At 38.1% G+C, this 24,005-nt stretch overlaps 2 protein-coding genes across 2 annotated transcripts in view; one reads left to right on the plus strand and one right to left on the minus strand.

The window, feature by feature from the left end:
* Nucleotides 1–365: 365 nt before the first annotated feature.
* On the minus strand, nucleotides 366–13,858 carry LOC127424295 (tyrosine-protein kinase ZAP-70). Its single transcript, XM_051669333.1, has 13 exons — nucleotides 13,653–13,858; nucleotides 8,534–8,970; nucleotides 7,444–7,604; nucleotides 6,997–7,135; nucleotides 5,893–5,977; nucleotides 5,680–5,696; nucleotides 5,538–5,577; nucleotides 3,408–3,606; nucleotides 3,010–3,216; nucleotides 2,639–2,831; nucleotides 1,343–1,483; nucleotides 1,133–1,245; nucleotides 366–987 (listed from the first exon to the last, which is right to left on the minus strand). The coding sequence occupies exons 2-13, from the start codon at nucleotides 8,933–8,935 to the stop codon at nucleotides 870–872; spliced, it is 1,815 nt and encodes a 604-aa protein (XP_051525293.1). The 5' UTR covers nucleotides 8,936–8,970; nucleotides 13,653–13,858; the 3' UTR covers nucleotides 366–869.
* A 1,148-nt stretch (nucleotides 13,859–15,006) lies between these two features.
* LOC127424400 (A disintegrin and metalloproteinase with thrombospondin motifs 10-like) overlaps nucleotides 15,007–24,005 on the plus strand; it is an 83,372-nt gene continuing 74,373 nt past the window's right edge. The window contains exons 1-2 of the mRNA XM_051669574.1: nucleotides 15,007–15,213; nucleotides 22,320–22,632. Of these exons, the coding sequence (XP_051525534.1) occupies nucleotides 22,530–22,632 (103 nt within the window). The 5' untranslated portion in view covers nucleotides 15,007–15,213; nucleotides 22,320–22,529. The remainder of the gene's footprint in view (nucleotides 15,214–22,319; nucleotides 22,633–24,005) is intronic.

Consider the following 24,005-nt stretch of genomic DNA (forward strand, 5'->3'; position numbering starts at 1 on the left):
GAAGCACCTCCTCCATAGACATCCATTTAAAAAAAAAAACGGCCTCTTGTCTCCTCATCAGTGTACCGCCTATAGAATGTCAATGTCTGCCGCGTTATGCTATTGTATGCTAACCTTTTAAGCTCCCCATAGAAAGGCTCTGAAAAATCTTCATTTGTGTTCAGCAGAAGAAAGTCATTCACATCTGGGATGGCATGAGGGTGAGTAAATAATGTGAGAATTTTCATTTTTTAGGTGAACTATTGCTTTAAACAAGCAGCCTTTTCTAAATATAACTCAACTAAAATTGGAAAAATTCACAATTGTATTTATTATATTTATAAGAGTTCTGTTGACTTAGATCAAAATATGCATTTGTTCATTAATTTTGTGGCATGTGCAGTTTATTCCAAGTTCTAAAGTTTCAGAAACATCATAAAATTAATTCACAGACACATTTTAGAACATATTTTCATAAAAAATGAAAATTGAAAATTGCAGAAAACTTACTGTACAATCATAGACAAATAACAAGAACAAGACCTTAAGTTTGTGTAAATGAGGTCCTTTCATTTTAAAATTTTAATGGATGGGGAAGAAGATACATGTGTGCCATCCATCAGTCAGCAGATAACTGTAACACTTTATCTGAAATACTGTTGGTGCTTTCGTTTACCAACTATGGGATATCATATGGCAAAAATAGTATTATAAACACTGATAGTAGCAGGCAAATAATTAAAAAAGGTTAACTTGCATTGCTCTGTCAGAGAATTTGATAAACTTAATTTTAAAGTAACTCAATACAAATAAAGTATAATCAAAACTGTTGTTCATTCTGTCCTTGCAAAAGTTTCACTCCTGCCACTCAAATCAATTTGTCTCTTTGATCACTTTGGGGACTTTTCATTCTCTGTTTTCATGTAATCTGGGATCTTTTTGGCAATGGAGTAATAGAAAGTTCTCATCTTCTCCTCCACTTTAACAAAGCCTGGCCGGTCATCATGCCTGCAGATAGCAAGAGTCAGATATCAGAAGTCCTATAAGCCATTCACAAGCATATAGAAAATATGCACAAGTAGATGATTGGTTCTTTGTATTTGTACTGAGACTCACTTAACATGTCTAATGTAAAGCACAAGATTATATTTACTTGTATGTCCAGCAGTCTTTCATCAGTTCATACATGGCCTCAGGGCATCCAGGTGGGCAATCCATACGACTACCGCTTTCTATGAAACTCATCACCTCAGGGCCCTTCATTTTCTGCATGGGGGGTGGGGGGATTTGATAATGCAATTTTTATTAACTGTATGAGCTACTGTAAATAGGTTGACCACAATGTCACATCATGAATGTTTACCTTATAAGGCTTTCCTCCATATGTGAAGGCCTCCCACATCGTAATGCCAAAGCTCCAAACATCACTTTTGCTGGAAAACTTGTGAAAATGGATGCACTCTGGTGCATACCACTTTAGAGGCCATTTCCCTCCAGTGCGTGCCTAAACATACAAAATCGCACTCAGAAAAATATTTTTTTATGGTGCACCTCATTACGATGAAATACTAGCATCTAATTAGTGTTACGGAATCAGTGACTAGCCATGATTAGCCATGAAACAGGAATAGGAACTACTCATACATTAGTTAATATAGGACATTGCCAGTACAATATAAAAATAGAGGGACAATATAAGTAGAGGCTCCAAGTCCACATTGTGGCAGAATTTCCTTTTAACAGTATTTTCTAACTCTACTAAATCATCTTAATTTGAATACAATCTAATAGTATTCTGATTTGGATATTCTAAAACCTCCTGTTTTTCTCATTTATTCATCCATCCATCCATAATCCTTCAACCGCTTATCCGGGACCGAGTTGCGGTGGCAGCAGACTAAGCAAAGTAGCCCATGTGTCCTTTTCCCCGGCCTCATCCTCCAGCTCATCCCGGGGGATCCCGAGGCATTCCCAGGCCAGCCAAGACATACAATCCCTCCAGTGAGTTCTGGGTCTTCCCCTGGGCATCCTCCCAATTGGAAATGCCTGAAACACCTCCGCAGGAAGGCGTCCAGGAGGCATCCTAATCAGATGCCCGAACCACCTCAACTGACTCCTTTCAATGCGGAGGAGCAGTGATTCTACTCCGGGCCCCTTTCAGATGTCAAAGCTTTGCACCCTATCCCCGTTTCTCATTTAGTACACTTTTAAAAAATGAACTTTCACTATCGTAATATTTACTCAATCCTCCCAGGTTCATATGACTCAAAAAATTAAGGGAACTAAGGGAACACAAATTACCTGAGTTAATTCAACTAAAAAAAATGTATTGTGCTGTTTACTTAATCCATGTACATTGGGACAACATAAATATTTTTTGTTTGTTTGTTTGGGGGTGGTGTTAGCATTTCCTGTCACTAGCTAACATATCACTAAAAGTGTTTCATTTGAGTTATTTTGAGATGTTACATTTCGATTACTTGATTCAGTTACAGTAGGTTCCCTCTACTTGATGTATTTAACTTGAAATTACATGGTAATTTAATTTAAGAAAACTCATTTCACACATGTAGAACCACTATCCATGATTGTATCAAGTTCAGCCAAAGTTTTTTGTTTGTTTGATTTTGTTTGAGTGTACATCTAAAAGTAGCCCCACCTTGTAATAGTTGTCATCTGCACCCAGTGCTTTGGAGAGGCCAAAATCACTGATCTTTGCATATTGCTGGTTGACCAAAAGTACATTACGGGCAGCCAAGTCTCTGTGCACAAAGTTCCTCCCCTCTAAATACTTCATCCCCATGGAAACTTGATGCATCAGCATCACTATGTTTTCCATAGTAATCTGGTCCCTGAGGGGAGCAAAAACAAAATCGGAGTAAAGTTTTAATATATGCATTTTATTGGTCACAGAGTGATTATTTTTTTATTTTATTTATTTATTTATTTTTGCTCAAAACAATGTTTTAACCTTGACTCTTAATATTTCAATATATTTTTCTATAATATAATACAATATAATAAGCTCACTTCTTGCTGGAGAGGAACTTGTTGAGCGGGCCAGCAGGGGCCATCTCCATGACCAGCATGAGTGCTTCAGCCTCACAGAGTCCAATCATGCGTACGATGAATGGATCACTGAGCTGATGCATAATCTGGGCCTCTCGCATCATTTCATCCTTTACTGATTTCTCATTCTCATTCTTCAGCACTTTAATAGCCACATCGATCTGTTTGCTACACAAGAGAAAACAGTGTTTGAATCCAGATTTGAACCCAGTTCAAATTTGAATTGAGTTATTTGTAGATTTTATGGAATTTAGTGGCAAATTATGCCAAATCAGCTATTATGCTTAAATTAAGTTTTTTAATCCAGGTGATTTATTATAATACTGAAAATATAAAAATGTTCTTATTCTTTTTCTCACCTGTCCATTTTGAAGACACCTTTCTTGACGCAGCCGAAGTTGCCTGATCCGAGCTCAACCTCGTCAATCATGAGCTTGTCTCTCTTGATGAAGAGCGTTTTTTTCTTGCATTCATTTGGATCATCATAGGGACTGATGAATGCATCATGGTCCATAGGTAAAGATGGTCGTGGACCGTCGGCTCCCAAAGGCTTGGGAACTGTACAACAACACAGCTTATGTTACTTCCATGAAGTTGTTACAATGCTAATTAAAGGAATATTCTGGGTTTAATACAAGTTAAGGTCAATCGACAGCACTGTGGCATAATGTTGATTACCACAAAAATTTATTTTAACTCGTCTGTCCTTTTCTTTAAAAAAAACAAAAATGAAGGTTACAGTGAGGTACTTAAAATGGAAATGAATGGGATCAAGTTTTGGAGGGTTTAAAGGCAGAAATGTGAAACTTACAGTATAATTTAATAAAAGCACTTACATTAATTCTTCTGTTAAAACTCGTGTATTATTTGAGCTGTAAAGTTGTTTAAATCATAATTTCTACAGTAATTTTAGAGTTTGTTGACATTACATGGTCATGGCAACGAAGTTGTAAAATTCACTCTAACTTTACATGGAAAAGGTTAGTAAGTGATTTTATCTCACTAAAAAATGTTAACACACATACTGTTTACGTCGTGTGGCTATAATTTTGAAACGGTGAGTATTTTAAAGTTAATGGATTGGTCCCATTCACTTTCATTTTGTGTGCCTCATTGGAACCCATTTTTCTGCTTTTTTTAAGAAAAGGAGGAGCAAGTCAAAATGTATTTTTGTGGTAATCAATATTATGCAACAAATGCTGTCGAGTGAGCTTAAATTGTAATGACCATGGAATATTCCTTTAACTCTGCTTGGTGCTATTGACTTTTGGAACTTTTTCAACATTAGTTTAGACGTGGGGTGACAAGACATAAGACAACTTTTGGACAATATGCCATTGGAAACAAGTAACAGGGTAGAGGTCAAGGTAAATCATTTGTTTAGTTTTTAGTTAGTTATTATAGTTTGTGCACACTCTTGATCTATTTCTAAAGTTTAGCTGTCTGTATTGGCCAGGAACTTTATCTATTTATCAATAAGAAAGCCCTGTTCAAAAACATTTTGTAGATATATTACTAGTAGACATACATTCTGTTTGTATAGAGTTTATTTAGAGTGTCTATTTGCACCCCAGTGTAAATAGCATCTGCCACACAGCATCGCTGTTTGCACCCCAATAGTCTGGTGAAACCACAAGAATATACAACAGATTACATATTAGATTTCTCTGCAGTAGCCTGCGGCGTAAAGACAGGGTGTGAATGTGTAGTGTTGTTCTAGTGACCCCGGTTCGAATCCGCCTTTTGTCCCTCTTTTTCCTGTCCGATTTCCTGTTTCCACTCTTAATATTTCCTTTAATACTACTTAAAATAATAGATAAAAATGAATCTAAATGTTTTGGTCACGGTGAATGTTAAGGAGTGCAGAGAAGGTTTTGATCCAGAGGCGGAGTCTGTTGATTGCACTCGTTCCTGCGGTTCGGCATCGCTTGTGTGATTGCATCGATGTATTACTAATACTGTAGTAGTAACCAACTTTTTTTTTTTTTTTTTTTGCAGAAACCATAGTTTTAATGCAGTTAGCCATTGTGTTAGTACAGTAATATGTTGTTAATATAGTAACCATGGTTAATTTTGTGGTTTCTGTACATTTACAACAAAATTACATGGTAAAACCATGGTTACTATAGTAAAACCAATGTTATTTTTTCTAAGGTAAGGTTAAGGTTAGATTTAGGGGTAGGGGTTGACATAGTGTGTCTGTGGGACTCAACACAATAAACACGGTGCAGTGATGCCCATATTGTATGTTAGTATTTAAATATGGGCGCAAATAGTTTCTGAAACTATTTGCATCAGGGTGCAATTAGTATCTATCATTATTTGCACCAGGGTCGGGGTGAAAAAAATATCTGCCACTATTTGCACTGGGGTATAAATAGCATATACCACTATTTGCACCAGGGTCCAAACAGCATCTGCCATAATTTTTTTTAAATTATTTTACTCTGGAACGTTCTAACGTTCGTGTTGTACCATTATAAACCTACCCATAGGGGGCGGTGTGTATCCATTACCTCTGGGCCTCCTCTGAAACGCACAAACAGAACCCCCAATGATCAACAACATGCACAGTAAGATTAGATTTGTTCAGAATTAGGTTTCATGGGTTATGTTTTCAGCCATACTCACCGGACCATTTGCGACGACTAAAAATGAAATGGAAGAAAAAGAGAGAAAGAAAAGTATTAATCTCAACAAATTTGTCTCGCACAAACATCCTTTAATGAAAAAAGACTCTTTAAAGCTCTCAGTCTACTCATATAATATTCACATTACTTATACATTGTTTAACAGTAGTTTAAAAAAAAACAAAAAAAAAACTTTTCGGTAGAAAGTACTTACCCATTTGTGCATTGTTCTGGTTGACACATGGTTCTTTCAGGATAGTCACGAGACCATCTGGCTTCATCTTTAGGTACTCAACCAGCTGCCCTCCATAGAAATATAGTTATTAACAAACAACAAAACAACAACAACAATGTTGTTTTAGGTTATGTGGTAAGAGAAATCTCCATTTAGTTAGAACTTTTGGCATGGTTATGCATTACTATTTTATATTTCATCATTGCCAATTACAAAAATATTGGTATCACTTTACAATAAGGTTCCATTTGATGACATTAGTTAATGCATTAGGTATCATGAACAAACAATGAACCATGAACAATGAACAATATATGTACATATAATTTTTTGCAGTATTAGTTAATCTTTGTTAATGTCAGTTAAGAAAAATAAAATTTTTCATTGTTAGTTCATATTAGTTCAAGTGCATTAACTAATGTCAACAAATACAACTTTTGATTTAAAAAATGTATTGGTATGTTAAAATGTTAACATTAACCAAGATTAATACATGCTGTAAAAGAATTGTTCATTGTTAGTTCATGCTATCTAAAGTTGTTAAACAATATTAACAAATGGAACCTTATTGTAAAGTGTTACCAAAATATCTGTAGCATCTCTATTTTTAGATATCTAGTTTTGCGGATCTTAATATAAAAACTGTTATTCTAGAATACAAATTGATTGCATTACTTTAATTAGTAACTTTAAAAAAAAAAAAATTTTTTAACATTTACTTTTATTGTATCTATCTCAAACAGCTCAATATGTTTAAAAGGTGCTTATTAATTAAATTAATTTATGTTGCATTAGCTTTGGCACAAAACATACTGTACTTTTTAAACATCTATGCAAAATAACGGAACCAAAACAGTGTAAACAGTAAACTTGTGTTAAAGTAACAAGCAAGTGTTTTGTGGTAAAGCAACCAAATATAATTAATAAAGTAGATAAATGTTAAATGTAATTTTGTAGAAGCTGTTCAGATCTTCTAGCGGCATTCCTGTGAACAATATTATGTTTTTACCATTTACATTTTTTTTCACCCATTTCATGAGAAGGCAATATGAGGTGACAGACTCTTTGATGGGTAAAACATACCTGCCACACAGTGTCAAATTTAGTTCCCTCAGGCATTGCATATTTCCCTGATTTGTCGTGCAAGATCTGATAATGATATACTGTTTTTCCGTATGTCACTGACAGCGCGTAGGTGCCAAATTCTTCTCTCTCTCTGACGCTGGAAAAAAGATTAAACTAGAGATCAGAGGTCAAGTTATTGCAGATTATTATATTTATTTGTCATAATCATCCACATTGCATTTATTTTACCCAAAATTGCATTGATAGTGCATTGTTATGAACCAAAACATCCCTCTGTTTTAAGAAGAAGGCCCTACTCCATCTTTGCTACATAGCAATATTGATCATTTGTTTTGTCTAAAAAAAGCTGCCCATATGTTATCATGACCTTAAGCCTTACATACTATTGTAGTGGGAAAACTTTAATTCTATCAAGTCTATTGGGTAATCAAGCTCTTCACTCACAGGAACTTTCCATCTGGTTGAGATCCAGAATACAGTCGTCTCTCGCCCTCCTGCCGAGGGATCTTGCCGTGGAACCAGGGCATTTTCTCATGCGCCGTGGTGGCAATGAGTTTCTCTAGCTGTGGGGCCTGGCTAATGATGGCTTGCTCCATGGCCTCACCCTAAAGAAAGGTAACATAAAACCCTTTGGTTAGAACATTTTTGTTTTCTCTCATTTAAAAGTCAGCTTCTGTGTTATTCGAGCATTTTCATTCACTGTTAAAAAGTGTAAACCTGCAATTGAAAGCTTTAGGAACTATTTCTACCAGATCTAACCTTTAAAATTAGTTTTGTTGGTCTAACCACATGTATTCAGGTTAATTTAGTGATGAAATAAAACCAGTTACCAGTTAGTTTAGGTTACTTTTTTTCAGTTTTGCCACTGATGGAGCATGTCAACAAAAATGCATCTATTTCAAACAAAAATGCATCTATTTCAAGCAAACCATCCAAATTATGACATTTTGTGAAGCAAAACACATTTTGGATAACAGCAAGTGACTTGCGTGATGTGTACTGTGTATTTTTTAAGGAATTATTGACTGAAAAGTCTGGACCATTGAATTATTAAAAAATAATGCACACCCAAGGTGGTAATACGTCCATTATTTGAAGCATTAATTGTTGTGCGTTATTAACATTAACTGTAATTCATTTAATTTATTTTCAATATTTCAACAGTTTGAAGTCAATTATTTATGCATGTACAGCATGGTTCAATGAGTTTACAGTAAATCGAGACAAGTATACAAGTAAATACATTTTTCAGGTTTTCATTTCTGAAATGCTCATGTTTGTGGAACTACTTCCTTGCTCCTCCGATTAAGTATCTTGCTTAAAACAACCCAAGCTGTGGCTACTATTTCAGAAAGAATGTGGCAAAGTAAAATGGACCCGTAATATGATTACAAAAAACCTGAAACTACTGCATAGCTGTGCAGTTTCTAAAAATTAATAAACACTTTGGAACATTTGTCAACCAATCTGAATCAAGAATTCAGAAATACCTTTTTTAAATTTCTTCTGGTTTGAAACGTGCACACAATCTTACCTCCAAGTTCCAGGTGTGACGCACATATTCTCTAAGCATATTGTCCCTTAAACTGTCAAACACACCCGTCTTAACTGGTGTATCGGCCGATCGCAGGCAAGGCTTTCTCAGGGTGCACATTAGCCCGTCTGGGTCTTTGCTGTAATATTCACAAAGCTCAGCAGGTCCACAATGAGACTTTCCACCTGCAATACAATATGTGCCGTTCAGCTGTTTCTCTATGGAGTAGTGGTAGAACTCCAGGTTCCAGACCATGGAAAGGACATAGCCGCCCAGGCTACGGAGGCACTGCCGCAGGAGGAAGAGGCCATCTCCCATGCCGGCCAGCTTCAGATGCTCCTCGGCCTCCAAGCGACTGATGCTACCATAAAAAAACGGGAGCTCCATGGCAGGGTCGGCCATGATGGCGGTGAGGAGGTTGTTTCACAGATCAGGAGCTGTGAAAATTATGATTTTCGAGAGACAGAAAAAGAAAGAAAAAGAGAGTGAGAGAGTGAGATTGAAGCAGCTGATAAGTTGAACAAATGGGGCAATGTGTTGTAAGCATGTTTTATGTTGATGTGGGATGTGGGAGGATGTTTCCCCTCTGAAAGATCTCTCCCTTTTTTTTCTCTCTTTCCCTTTCTCTTACACATATAGATTTGCATTTGAAGGCCCTTCATACACAACCAAAGGAATTAGGTGTTATGTCACTCATTCTAAATACAAAGTCTTATGTAGAGGTGTATTGATTAATAACATAGCATGTGAAGTTGGTGGTTGGTGCTGGGTGCTTTAGTGTTGCTTTGCAACCGGCAAAGTCACATTCTGTTCGAATCACCACAACAGGAAACTTTGACATATCCTTCCCCGCCCCCGCCAGCTCTTATACGACAAGCTCTCCACCCTGCACAGGTGCTGATGCTTCAAGAACGTTCCTAAGCCTTTTCAACAGACACATGCTTTGCTTAAAAAACATGTCTGCGAAGGACAGGGAGAAAATTTAAAAGAAGATTAAAAGTGTTGTAAAGATTAAAAGTGTTGTATGCTGGACGCAAAATTAATCCTTTTCCACACATGCCAATGGCAAGTGAATAATAATTAAAAAAGGTTCAACCATAAACATTTATTTTTGGCCATGAAGCTGTATTTTACATTATTATTATTATTTATTAAAATAATTACTAGCAGCATCATGTACCAGGTGAGCCAATCTCCATGTCTCTGTAAAATTACACTTGTCACAAAACCATTGGTGGCCAAATAAAGATCGTTACATTAATAAAATAAATAAATAAATCAATCAATCAAATATATATATCTGTGTAGGTGACTTGTGCCACACATGTCGCCCATGCCTAAATCTGCTACTGACATATATAAATTTAATATATGATAAATATGACAATTCAAAGAAATTTACTATTTTTGTGGAAGAAAAGTAAAGCATTGATTAGACAACACAAAAAGTAGCTTTAGAGGTTAATATATTGTTTGTTTTATTTCCATATAATTGAATATAAGCCTATCACACTCCTACAGTCCACAGCAATCCTTTTTAACAATTGAGTTCACACCTAGGGGCGTGGATACAGCATAATTCAATCACACTATGTTTCAGTTACTGATGCCATTGTAAAAAAAAACAAAAAAAGAACATCACTAATCACAGGAAAATTGTCTGGTTACTGAGATTAAGTGGGTAGTTATTGATTGGTCATGTGATTCCAACATGGCAGCCCCCATGAGGGGACCTTCTCTATGTAGAAAAAGACAGCTTTTAAAAGGTTACTGATATGACTGGAGTCCTCATATTATGTGAATGGCCTTGATTTGTACATTTTTGAGGAGTAAACATTTTTTGATGAGAAGTATTACTGAGTGCACCTTTAAGGAAGCTGTGTCAAATTAAATGTAGTTTGAAACTTTTTAAAAAAATACTTCTTGAGAGCCCTTCACTCTGTCTTTGATCAGCTGTCATTTTGTTGTCTATACAGCTGGTGTTGCGCTTACAGCTCCCTGCTGATTAAGGCTCACAAAAACAGAGATGGCACTTCAATTTTGAATTGCTCTGTTATTAGGAATATTCTATACAATGGTGGCATGATTAATAGCACTATTTTTACCCGTTATTTTTTATATAGTCAATCGCAATGAATTAATGTGTTAAATTGGCAGCCTTAATATTAAGATGCTGTTTCTTATAAAGATACCAGCCACAGTTAAGTAACTATGTCACTCTTTTATTTACTTGTCAAATCTAATTTTTACTTGAATTTGGTGCTTGCCAAATGAGTGCTAGTGTTTGACCTTGGTTGTGCTTATAGATACTAGAAAGGCACAAAGATGCAATTGTGGGACCATGGAACGTGCATCTATACCACTACAGACATACAGTATAAAGAATCTCTATGTAGTGATGAATATTTTCCAGTGGCTGAATGATACAGCTGTGTAGGAGAAAGAGAGGTCAATGATTAAACATATTGGCCTGTTTTTAACTACGAAGTGAAAAAACATGGTACTACAGACATAATTTGCCATTGAGTACGATAAAAATAAAATATTAAATAAATAAAAATCCCTACTCCTCTCAAGGTCTCACACATTAGTTTCAATGGTTTAATGCAAATGATCTGATAACGTCTACTAGAGAGAAGGGCACATGTCCTCCTGATGTATGTATGCATCACATGGACTGACCAACAACAGTTGGAAGTCCCTAGACTGACATTGCTCCATTTCTACCTTTGATTTAAACCACAGTTTCCTGGACGCACAGGTGTTCAGCTGGCCACATTTATAGGGTGACAACAGTTACAGATACAGACACAGAGAAAGACCCTGACACAGCCACATGCACATATTGTCTTAAACCACCACAGGCCACAGCAAAGACATTGGGGGACATTGTGCTGTCTATGGGGAGAGGTTTAATGCACACATTCACCCAACATTTACCCAAAAATGAAAATTCTGTCAACATTTTCTCACCGTGATTTTCTTCCAAACCTGCATGATTTTCTTTCATCAGTGGAACACCAAAGGAGATGTTAGGCAGAATTATCCCTTCAGTCACCATCCACTAGCAATGCTTTTTTTTTTTTCATACAATGAAAGTAAATAGTAACTGAGGACTTCTCTGCCTGACATCTCTTTTTCTGATCCACAGAAGAAAGAAAGTCATACAAGTTTAATTTGTAAATGGGGACAGAATTTTACATTTTTGAGTGAACTATAGCTTTTATCGTACAACGTTTATCGCAAAAGTGACATTAAACAGTAACTTCATGTTACAAATGAAAAAAAAATTATTGATTCAGATTTGTGTATAACACCAGCTTGAAGAACAATCATGGGCAGGATAATGCAATAGAGGTTGTAGGCAACCAGTTAGGCCTAATAGTTTAACATGTTTGAGAGGCTGAAGATAACTTTAAGATAGATTTATCAGTTTTCAGCAGAAAAATGTAATGGAAATTTATAATCTGTTGGCTAAAAATTATTTTCCGGTGTGAAAGGGGGGGACAGCATTGCGGCTAGGCTTCATCGAAAAGCCATCTCTTCCGTAACAGGGTTCACAAGCAACTATTTGAGATGCGCATTCACTGTCTGTTGAATCTATAAAGGAGCTTTGAAATTGTGTTGTAAAGCTAAAAATATCTGAGAGATCATGTCTGTATTAGGGCATTGAGGCATATGCTCATACTTTGGGTTGCTACATTTTTTGAGAAGATTAATTTAAAGCAAAGAATCTTAAATTGATTCAGTTAATTAGATTAAGTTCAATAATTTGCACCAACTAACCAATAATAGTTTCATAGCTCTACAAATTTTCCATGTTGATTTTGCAAAATAATCTGAACAGAAGAATTCAAACTATGTTGCTTAATGACACCTACATTTTCCGTGTTTATGTCCAAAAACTCAACTGCCTTGAATGGAAATAAAATTTGTTCAAACAGACAAAGTACAATGGAAACTAAGACTTTCTCTTTCCTATACGTAAAAGACCATTTGACCCCTGCTCTTTTCAAGACTGCTCTGTTTGTTGTGATTATTTCTCATTTTCTACGCCAACTTTGCTTGACATTTTGCACATATTTAGATGGTCTCACAGGACCACTCAAAAACCATGGGTATTTGGACAGTGAAAAAGGCTGGATTCTTGCCACCAAAAAGAGCAGATTTGTTTCAGTGCACTACATAATGATTTGTGGTCAAAAAAATAAATAAAATAAAAATCACACTGGTAAACTTCTAAACACACTTATCTGTATGAATTGTTACCTGTTTTGTGCCATCATTTATTTAAATAATGTGACTGTCAAAAAGTAGTTTTATACAAAAACCTTTACTTTCATCTTCATTGTCAAATATAAATACACATGCAAAATACAATTTCACATTACTGTAGCTTGAAAGCAATTTACAACATCTGGAGTGGAGCTTTGCAGATCTTTAGCACCTGTTCAGCTGCTTAATAAATATTTAATGTTCGTCTCTGAAGCCACAAGATAAATTCTATGTGCTGCTCTGTGGCTTAGAGTGACACTATTTTATCTTTGCTGAGGCACATGTTGCTCTTCTAAATTAATTTAAAGCAGATTTTATATGAACTAGCAAAATGAATTTATAGATTATGAACTGACCAGATGCACATTATATATATATATATATATATATATATATATATATATATATATATATATATATACACATATACATACATGCAGGATATATTATATATTATTATAGACTGCACAATTACAACTAAAATAACTTTTTTATTTTACAATAAATATTACTAAATTTACATGTCAAATATGCTTAGATTGCTCTCATGAAAGTTGCGTAGCACACATTCAAATATGCCAGCAGGATGTTACAAATTAGAATGATATGTACAGTCTCAATTTACTGCAATAGTTATCTGCCTGAGTGGTATTTGACCTGTTGAACCTACATTAGTGAGTTGCCAGCAACCTTTCTTTAACATCTCACCTCATTTGCACATTTTACAAGTCTGACATTTTGATCAACTTTGAAAAGTTGTGAATTTGCCTTAGGATAAGATAAGAACAGACGTCCTTAGCAGACAGAGCCAAAAAAAGACAGAATAATCTTATTAAACACTCACCGTGGCCCGTAGATGAAATCCAGGGGGAGAGGGAAAGAAAGAAAGAAAGAGAGAGAAAGAAAAGAGAGGAGACCCAGCACGGATGAACTTGTAAAGGAAAGATATAACAAATGTATTTAGTCTGCTGAAGTGATGAAGCTCTCTGATCTGGCTTGTATGCTAGACAGCTTCTATGCTTGCCAAATTTTAGTATCTGTCTCTGTGTGTGTGTGTGTGTGTGTGTGTGTGTGTGCGTGCGTGCGTGTGAGCCTGAGAGAAAACGTGTGTCTGTGTGATTATGTGTCTGTGTTTGTGTGTTTTTGCGCACACACAGGTGAACTGTGTGGGTTGTTAGAATCAGTCGAATTTGCATTCCCTTTAGGCTTCTTAGAAACTTTAACTCGCTTTCTCACACAAGTCTGATATGCTGTCTTGGGATGTGACTGCTTCAAAAGCCCCACTCCAGACTATGCCTAAACAGAAGAAATATGTTAAAATATTTTATATTCAGTTAGTTTAGGCACCCTTTAAGGCATTTGAACTATATTTTTAAAGTAATACACATTAAAATGATCTTCTGAAGACATTGCATCATACTGTTTTATTAGGCTAGCCTATTACACAAAATAATAATAATAATAATAATAATAATAATAATAAATTCTGCAAACTTGGTCAAGACAACAGCAAAGACAGAGTTGGAATTATGGTTAATAATTTGTGGCTGGGAGAAACTGGGGTAGATGTCCTTTTCATGTCTTTTATTTGAGGCCTGTTCTTCATTTCTGTGTAGAAATCACGTTTTTCTCTACCCTCATGACTGTTGACGACAGCGCATTTGGTATCCGGTTTTGGGGGGGAGGGGCGGGGATGTATTATCCGATATCCAACAGGTGATCTAGGCGGCCCCCTTTGAGGGGCCCTTAACACGAGCTCATCAAAGCAAATGTAACGGTGCGATTGTTCTTTGTGGTGGCTCCTCCCTGCGTTCGGCGTCTGTTATTGCTGGTCGGACTTCCTGCGAGTTCCTTGTGCAGAGAGCGCAGTAGCATGAGGAAGTACGATTCATTTGTGCGAATCGGTTCTTTCGGACGGTTCATTTCAAATGAACCGATTCAAAAATAGAAAAAGGATTCCATTGAGTCATTGTTCTGGAGCGTTGTCAGAAGTCATCGCGCGGGATTTTAATTTTACATTTTGTAGTTGAATATGTTAATCCAAATACGGACACAATTTTCGATTAGCTTATATGAAATATTGCGTTGTTTATACTGCCCAAACAAAGTTCTCCCAGGCGAGTGATTTTAAGAATCGGTTTGATCGAATCATTAAAAGAATTGGTTTCAAAAAACCCGATTCAGTAGGGAATCGATCATAACCGACGCGCAAGCAGAACTCTGTTGCTCTTTTCAGCGTTTAGACTGAAGGCAGCAGGGAAATCACAAAGCACCAGAGCACAGTATAACGGGTCATCTAAGCATGTGGTAGCTGAACTAGCCGGTGTTGAAGGAGGACGACAGACAAGACGGAGGTCGGAAAACCTCAGGGGTCGCCAGACTGCCCATACCTGGACAATAAAACGGTGAGGTAGTTTTCAAAAGACTTTGTACGTTTGCACTTATTTCAAAACTTGCAAATGAATGCAATGCAATGCAATAGTGAATGGCGATAATTCCCATTTCTAATGTAAACTTTCCAAAGGTCATTGCAGAGATATGCATGCATGTCTTTTCCGCTGTCAAGTTGTTACATCCAGCTTAACGCAACTAAAACGATGGAGGCAGCAGCGCTGTCAGACCTGCTAGTGATCACTTTTGCAGAAAAAATAATTATCTCTCTTTGTCTTTGGGGTTCAGTGTCGATGGGTTTGCCAGGTGTGAGGAAGGATTTTTAGCTGACTTGATACATTAACTGCTGTTGTAATATTGTCATACAGCCGTGATTACAGCTGTTGTACAAAATAAATATGAAAAACTACAGAGCGATAGTCTCCCCAATGAAATATTAAGCTATTATACAAGTATAGTAATGCAGCATTTGGCTTTTCGAGGCATGATTTAGACGTTTATACGTTGGATAACTTATGTAGTTTGAATGCGTAAATTGGAGATGAGGATTCGCAGGAGACCTGCTCCCTGTCAGGTAGAGAGAGCGCTTCTCCTGGCGCGACTCCACGCCTGTCCGTGCGCGTCTACGTGTGATGAAGAGAGTTTGGAGAGCTTTGGGTAGCTGCTGGAAATAATGAGTCCGAAAAAATGTTATCATAGCCTTATGTTTAGACTTTAAAATCAAACCTGTTCTTATACCTACTCTGATAACTCTGTAGTAGCCTATCATTAAGTTTGCACATACTAAAATTTGTCATGAAGTTTGTCAATTTGGATGGTTACTTAATACCAGAGAATTATGATTTTATTAAAGGGATAGCTGGCCCAAAACTGGAAATTCTCTCCTATTTTACTCACTCTCATGCCATCCCAGATGTATGACTTTTTTTTTTTTTCTGCAGACCACAAAGATTTTTTAGAAGAATATATCAGCTCTGTTGGTCCATTCAATGCACATGAAAAGTGGCCAAAACTTTGAAGCTCCAAAAAGAACAAAAGGGCAGCATAAAATTAATTTATACATCTCCAGTGGTTTAATCCAAGTCTTCTAAAGTTATATTATAGGTGTGGGTGAGAAACAGATCAATATTTCAATAAGTTATGCTCAATCGACAGCATTTGTGGCATAATGTTGATTACCAAAACATTTTATTTAGACTGGTCTGTCCTTTTCTTAAAAAAAAAAAGAAAAAAGAAAAGAAAAAGCCAAAATCAAGGTTACAGTGAGGCACTTATAATGGAAGTGAATGGGGCCAATTTTTGGAGGGTTTAAAGGCAGAAATGTGAAGCTTATAATTTTATAAAAGCACTTACATTAATTCTTCTGTTAAAACTCATGTATTATTTGAGCGGTAAAGTTTAAATGATAATTTTTACAGTTGGTTTAGGGTTTTATGGTTTGTTGACATTACATTGTCATGGCAACAAAGTTGTAAAATTGTCTGTAACTTGACACAGTAAAGGTAAGCGATTTCATCACAGTAAAATAATGCTGACATGCATATTGTTTACATCTTGTGGTTATACTTTTGAAATTGGGATTATTTTAATGTTTATGGCCCTATTCACTTCCATTGTAAGTGCCTCACTGGAACCCAGATTTTTGCTTTTTTTAAAAGAAAATGAGGGATGAGTAAAAATTAATTTTTGTGGTAATCAATATTATTCAACAAATGCTGTTGACTGAGCATAACTTGTACTGAACCCAAATATTTCTTTACGTCCTTTTTTACTAGAAATTCTCCTCCCTGCCCAGTAGGTGGCAATAAGCACAAAGAATGCGATTCCCCAAAAACAAAAGAAGAAGAATATGAAAGTGAAAGTGGAGATTTATTGTAAAAAAATAAATAAAAAAAAACTTAAATATTGATCTACTTTCTCACCCACACTCATCATATTGCTTCTGAAGACACGGATTTAACCACTGGAGTCGTATGGATTACTTTTATGACATTTTAATATGTTTTTTGGACCTTCAAAATTCTGGCCACCATTAACTTGCATTGAATGGACCCACAGAGCTGAGATATTCTTCTAAAAATCTTTGTTTTTGTCCAGCAGAACATAGAAAGTCATACACATCTGGGATGAGATGAGTGTGAGTAAATGATGAGAGAATTTTCATTTTTGGGTGAACTATCCTTTTATGATATTGGATAATTTTCTTTCAAACCAACCTGTGGTTCATTAATTACAGGGACTGTTCCGGGGTTCGCATGGTTATGGGAAATCTATACATTTTAAAACATTTTAAATAGCTGACTTCCAGGCCTTAAAAAGTAATGGAATTTAATAAGATACCAATAAGTCAGGGAGAAGTCATAGAACTTCCTATAGACTTTAAAAAATGTATCTAGATATGCTCAACACAAACATATTTATTTGGCAGAAAAATGCTCTTTGTGAGTGATTATTTTTGAAAATGCTTATCCAGTATGTATGGAAAACTTATGAAAAAAGTATTGAAAATTCATTGCTCAAAAGGTCTGGGAACACTGCTCTTCCTCAGGAGCAACCTATGGTTAAGTGGTTTGCTCTAAATAGACAATGGTGGTATGATGTATAAACCAAAATATCAAAAAGTCGCATGCCACCATTCCAGGATCAAACCAACAGTCTTTGGGTGATCAGCCTAGATCTTTATCCACTATGCTGTCAACCTCTACTGGTAGACTTTATGGCTGTCACTCTGCGGAGAATGAAGAATACTGAAGATGCGAATTGTTTATATTTTCCATATACTGTAGATATCAAATGAAACAATCTATTATCTTTGAAGAAGATACAAAGCATTAATAGGGTAAGCGTGTTAAAGTGCAGGGGAATCTGGCTGGTTCAGAGGTGCGTGGTTTGAGAGATTTGAGAGCTAAAATGCACCACAGTCGGTCATGAATAACTCTCACATTATGGTCTCTGTTGACAGATTCAGAATTCATTACCGTTTTTTTCATAAGTCACTTCTGCTGACTGTGTATCAGTATTTGTAATCTCAATTCCCTTGTGCGCTTTCCTTTTGTTTGTTTATTTATTTGAAACTGAGAGCAGAAAATTAATCGAAAAGTATGAAGACTAATATACCAGCTTTTTAAAAATTTATTATCAGCTGTTTTGGGGTCTTTCCAATGTATTAATCATCTTATTTTTGTAAATCAAACCTTATTTCTGAATTTTATGTCATAATTTACTCATCCTTATGTTGTTCCTAACCCATGTGACTTTCTTTTTTCCGTGGAAAACAAAAGGAGATGCTAGGCAGAATGTTAGCCTCAGTCACCATTTACTTTCATTGCACCTTTTTTCCATATAATAAAAGTGATTGATGACTGAGGCTGTCAGTTCCTAATGTTCTGCTTAACGTCTTGTTTTGTGTTCTACAGAAGAAAGAAATATGGGGTTAGAATGACTTGAGGAGAGTAAACAATGACAGAGTTTTCATTTCATTTCTCTTTAAGGGATCAGGCAGTGTTTTTGGAGGCCAATAGTCTGTGGATCTTTCTTACTGCAACAGTGCAGTTTCAAGCAAAAGTAAAGAGACTTGCTACTTGTATGTTATCCAAATGGAGATGAAGAGAGAATGCCTAGTTTCCAGAGAGGATTGCAATACTTGAAGCAGTGTGGAATGGGGAAAGAGTCCTTTCCAGCACATTGGATGAAAAAAAGACATGGGGAGAGGGAGAAAAAGATTTCTCCATTGCAAAGAACCCTTTACATTCAGTTTGTCATATGGGTTTAATTACCAACGTCATGCCTGATGGCTCCCTGACTTGGCTGGTGTAATCTGACAGCACAAACTGCTTCTCACTGTCTCAGATCACACACATTCTCATACCTCATGTCTACACTACCAGATTACAAGTCCCTTCCTGAAATTCTGTGTCACATCCACTACATGTTGACACACCATCTGTAGCTCGCAGATGCTTCACAGTCTTGATTCGCCCCCAAGAACATCCAATTACGAACTTCAACTCCTTCAAGGCCACAGCTGAATTTTTTGGAGAAGATATTGCACTACAAGGTTGTGTCTTCCTGCAGCCTCTGCAGTTTGCACTCTTTCTCCTACTTTCGAGCCAGTGTTTTATCTCAAAACAGACAATTGAAAAAATCACTGGAAAAGTTGCAACATTTTTTCCTTCCTTTTTGCTCATTTTCTGTTCTATTGCTCTAATATATATAACATTAGGCTGTAATATTTGCTTTTTGGGTCACGCAGCATAGTTCATGACACACCAATGGAGAACACGGGGGACCAAATCCTGGACCTTTCTATGCCAAGATCAGAATTAGACAATGTTTTAATGAAATCACTGATCTCACTGTGAGTCTAATATCTTTGCAATAAAACAGGTCTCTAAAAAGAAGTAATTTAAAGTAAAGAGGCTTTTACCAAGCAGGAAATAACCTGAATAAGCCTAGGGGGGTTGGAAGGGTGTGGAGAGCACAGGGGCTTGTAGTCCATCACTATTTGTAGGGGACAAAGAGGTCTTAGTGTTTAAAGACTACTTGCTACATGTAGCTCATATGAAATGAGGGGAATTTAAAACCAACATCAACCTGTTCCCCTCTGAGGCCATTTTTGGGTCTTGACCTATTTGTTGGTGTCCAGAAGTTTAATGCTGCTTATTTTGAGGCAACCAAATTCTTGGATGAGTTTTGTAAAGTCGTTTCAAATAACTTTCCAAAAAAGCATTTCCCTAGAAATAAGACAAAGCACACACACACACACACACACACACACACGCACACACACACACGCACGCACACGCACACATACGCATGCACACACACGCACACGCATGCACACGCACGCAGACAGACAGAGTAAATAGCTAACTTTTGCCATTTCCTTGTGGTACAGGTCAGGAATAGTTATCCCAGATGGACAAATGTGTGTGCAATCTCTTTATTTTTTTCCCCTCTCCCCTTTTTCTCTCACTCTTACCCACTTTCCTTCTTCATCCCCCTGAGATTTTCTCTCCTGTAGTTGAGTTCATCCCTTTTTTTTTTCATCAGGAGGCAACTTGCATCCTTATGTCGCCAAATCATTTCCCATCTGTTCTTGATTACCTTTGCCTGCACTAGGTTTCTCGTCACTCATCGGGGCTGGTATGGTGTCTCTTTCTGGAGAAGAAAGATCGAAAGGAGTGAGGGATGGATAGAATGGATAGTGAAAGAGGGGAAGAGAAAGGGGGAATGGGGGAGAAGAGGAAGTAGAGCTTATTTGATCACAAAAAGTGCTGATGAAGAAAATTTACCAATTAGTCTGCATAAGAGACTATTTAGCAGATACAGGTCACTTCTATTAAAATGAATGGGAGAAATTGGAAAGCTCAACAAACAACTGATGTAGAAAGGTAGTCCCGCCTTACAGGTGAAAGAGCCAATCACATTTAGATACAGACATCACCTGTCAATCAACTCAAGAATGCACGTTAGCAATACATGCTGGGAAAATGTAGTTTTTTTGCATAATCTGAGATAAAGAAGTGTCACTGGTCCTACTCGTTCCACCCCGAGCGGGATTCCAGCCGGCAATATCCCCGGCAGGGGAGGCGGATGCGCTAGCAAGGAGGCTAGAAAAGCCATGGCCTCTAGCGTTGGTTGCTAGTTCGTCTCTTAAGGCCAGAAGAGTGAGGTTTACACACTGCACAGCTGTCACGTATCAGCTGGCTACCGTTACTGAAGCACAATTTATGATACCAGTGTTGCCATATTTTACTGCTCATTTGAAATATGTTCTTTGATAGTAATTTTAACAAACGTTTTTGAGATTTCGGTCTTTCTCCATTCAAGTAGATTAGAACTGCACTTGTATGCCGCTTGTTTACATAGAAAACATAGCTCCTCATGAGCATTGCAAAGATGGCCGCCGAGTGAACTGACTTGCTAATAAGACTTTGTCTGCATCTTGTATATTGCTATGTTCAGAATAGAGTACTACCATAGTGCTATGTATACTATGTACATTTTGTACATTTTCAGTTTTCATGGAGAAATTCACTGCATTTGCCAAAATGTGCAGTGTGCAACACAAGATATAAAACAGTATACAGATTATACTGTGCAAGGTTCTGTATCCAACAATGCAAAGCGCCCAACTTGACCTTCCATTTCCAGTATGACAAATGGACAGTATCACCCACAAATTTTACAATAATATATTTTTCTTGACTCTTTATTTGATCAGACTGTCAAAAGTGAAGATAATCTTGATTTACTCGTCAAATTTAACATGAAACATATTGAGGTCATGTGACAGCAGTGTAGCACACTGCAGTTTCAAATGTTTATCGTTGCATATTGCATGCTGATTCACATGCTACATTTTAATAAAACAGTAGGCAGTTTACACTATATAGTTGTGGTAGCACTCCATCTAAATCTTCTAATTCTTTATGTACCACATTGGATTGTGAGCGTGAATTGAACACGTGTTGAAACTGTCTTGCTCCAAGCTCAAATCTTCAAACTAAGAGTTCAAGGGAGATGACGTCACTGACATTACGTTATTGGAGCTTCAATTTAACTAGCATAAATTAGCATTTAGAAATGATAAGACATTGTATAGTACACATAATACCTAATTATTAAATCCAAATCTATACATTAAAAAAATAAGCAGGCTAATATATATTTCAATTTATGGCTCTTACATATGCATGGATTAAGCAGATTAGTACCAGCAGTATCACACAAGGCCCTCTTGTGGCATTTCTCAAATTGGGCTGATTTTCATTTATTGTTATCTTTAACAAGCCTGCCCCAGTCCTCAGTCAGCCTTCCACTCCACAAAGCTTTCCTTTCTTTCTTCGCTCTTCCGGCGAGGGATTGAGTGAGGAGAAATAGGGGCCCCCAGGTTGGAAAGCATGTTTTTCCTCCTTGGATGTGAAAGGAGGAATGATTGAGTAGCTCAGCGGGGGGGGGGGGGGGGGGGGGGGGGGTGAACACATACAGCGAACAACAGCCGCCCGAGCTGATATGTTTGACCGGTCAAAGGTGGAACCATTTACCCAAGGGTCTCTTAATTCTTTTCCCCTTTCTTATTCTGCTTCTATCTAACATGTTTTTTTTTCCTCAATAGGGAGGCTCTTCAAATTTATGAGCCGTGGTTGTACACATCTTATGCTCCACCTCCAACTCTGAGAGGCGAAGTGAGACAGGATCCACATTGAAGTGAAGCCGCTATGGCCCCCGAATACAGTGAGTCACTCTGGTGAGTGTGGGCCGTCACAGGCAGAAGAAATGTTGGGAAAGAGGGCTGGACACCTCACTGAAGCTTGCTGTAGTAACCATGGAAACGGTGTGGAGGAGTTTGGCCTGCGTTGGCATCATCGCCATGGTTGCCAGTGGAGTGGCAGAGAGTTGGAGTCCTGAGGAGTTTGCTCAGTCTCAAGGTGAGATTCCTGTTTGTTCTGCAATTTAATGTCATGTAACATTTAAACACATAACCCGATGGTGATCATCGGTAGTCATTAGTGGTGCTTGCTAAGTCTATAACAATTGTTCATGTTTAGGAGTAGGGATTTGAAGAAATCACTAACCCTAAACTTTACACTTTGGTGCATAATATTTTGTACTACGGACATGATACATCAAATCTTGCAACTTGTTGAGGAGAGGCATGCTATTACTTTTTCTTAGCAATCTGAAACAGCGAATTTGTTTGCGAAAACAGAGCTTTTTGAAAACACTCTCTCAGGTGGATAAATTTAAAATGCTGTCTTCGCATTGCAGCGTGGACTGCGAAAACGGATATATCTGAAAACGATGACGCATTTCATGTGATGCAGTCATGGGATCCGTTCAACCAAAACAATCAAGATGGGGTACTGTGTTATAGCGGCGCTGTTGTGCCTGATATTCACTTTGTTAGCATTGTGTAAGGGGGTTCAGTGGAAAGGAGGAGGCGAGAACCAGCTTGACAACTTAAATAACAATTTATTAACCAACACACACAACAAAAAACACACAGTACAGCTGTCTGCAATTCTCTCTCTCTCGAACTGTCGTCCCCGGCCGCCTTTATCCCTCGCGCGCCCCATCAGGCTGATTGGGGACCGGGTGTGTCTCATTCCAGCCCGGCCCCGCCCTCCTCGGCTCTACACTCCTCCCGGCGTTGCCTCAGGCCGGGGAGCCCCGTACATCCCCCCCCCCACCCTTCCTCTCCGGGGGGGGGCGTGCCTTATGCCCTGACTGCCGGCGGGTCTTCCCCGCCTTCCTCGACCTGGGAGGAGACAGGAGGGGAAAAAAAAACAACAACACAAAATGGCGAGGGAAAGGCCAACATGGAGCGACAGAGAGAGAGAGAGGAGAGAGAGAAAAAGAAACTCACCGGTTCTCTGATGCGCCATCGCGTGGTCCTCGATCACTACTCCACCCTCTCAGGCGGACTGCAGCCAATCCTCCCCGGGCGGACCAGAGTCAGACCTCCGACCCCCAGCGGACAGAACGCCCCTCCGCGTTCCCGGCGTCCCGTGGGGACTCTCCTCCGCCCCTGGCAGCGGCCCTACCACTCCAGGCGGTCGGGGAGTCGCTTCCCTCCTCCCCCCGCGGACGGCAGTCTTCTCTCGACCCCTCCGCATTCCCGGGGGACGGCAGGGCACTCCTCCGCCCCCAGCAGCGGCTCCCTCGCTCCAGGTGGTCGTGGAGTCCCGCCCCCACTCGCCTCGCGGACGGCGGCCGTTCCCCGCGTCCGGGTGGTCGGGCTACTCCGTCCCCCGTCGGACGGCAGCGGCGCTCCCCTGGGTGGACGGCAGTGTCGAGGACT

This window comes from Myxocyprinus asiaticus, chromosome 33 (genome assembly GCF_019703515.2).
Source record: "Myxocyprinus asiaticus isolate MX2 ecotype Aquarium Trade chromosome 33, UBuf_Myxa_2, whole genome shotgun sequence".
NCBI classification, from domain to species: Eukaryota; Metazoa; Chordata; class Actinopteri; order Cypriniformes; family Catostomidae; genus Myxocyprinus; species Myxocyprinus asiaticus.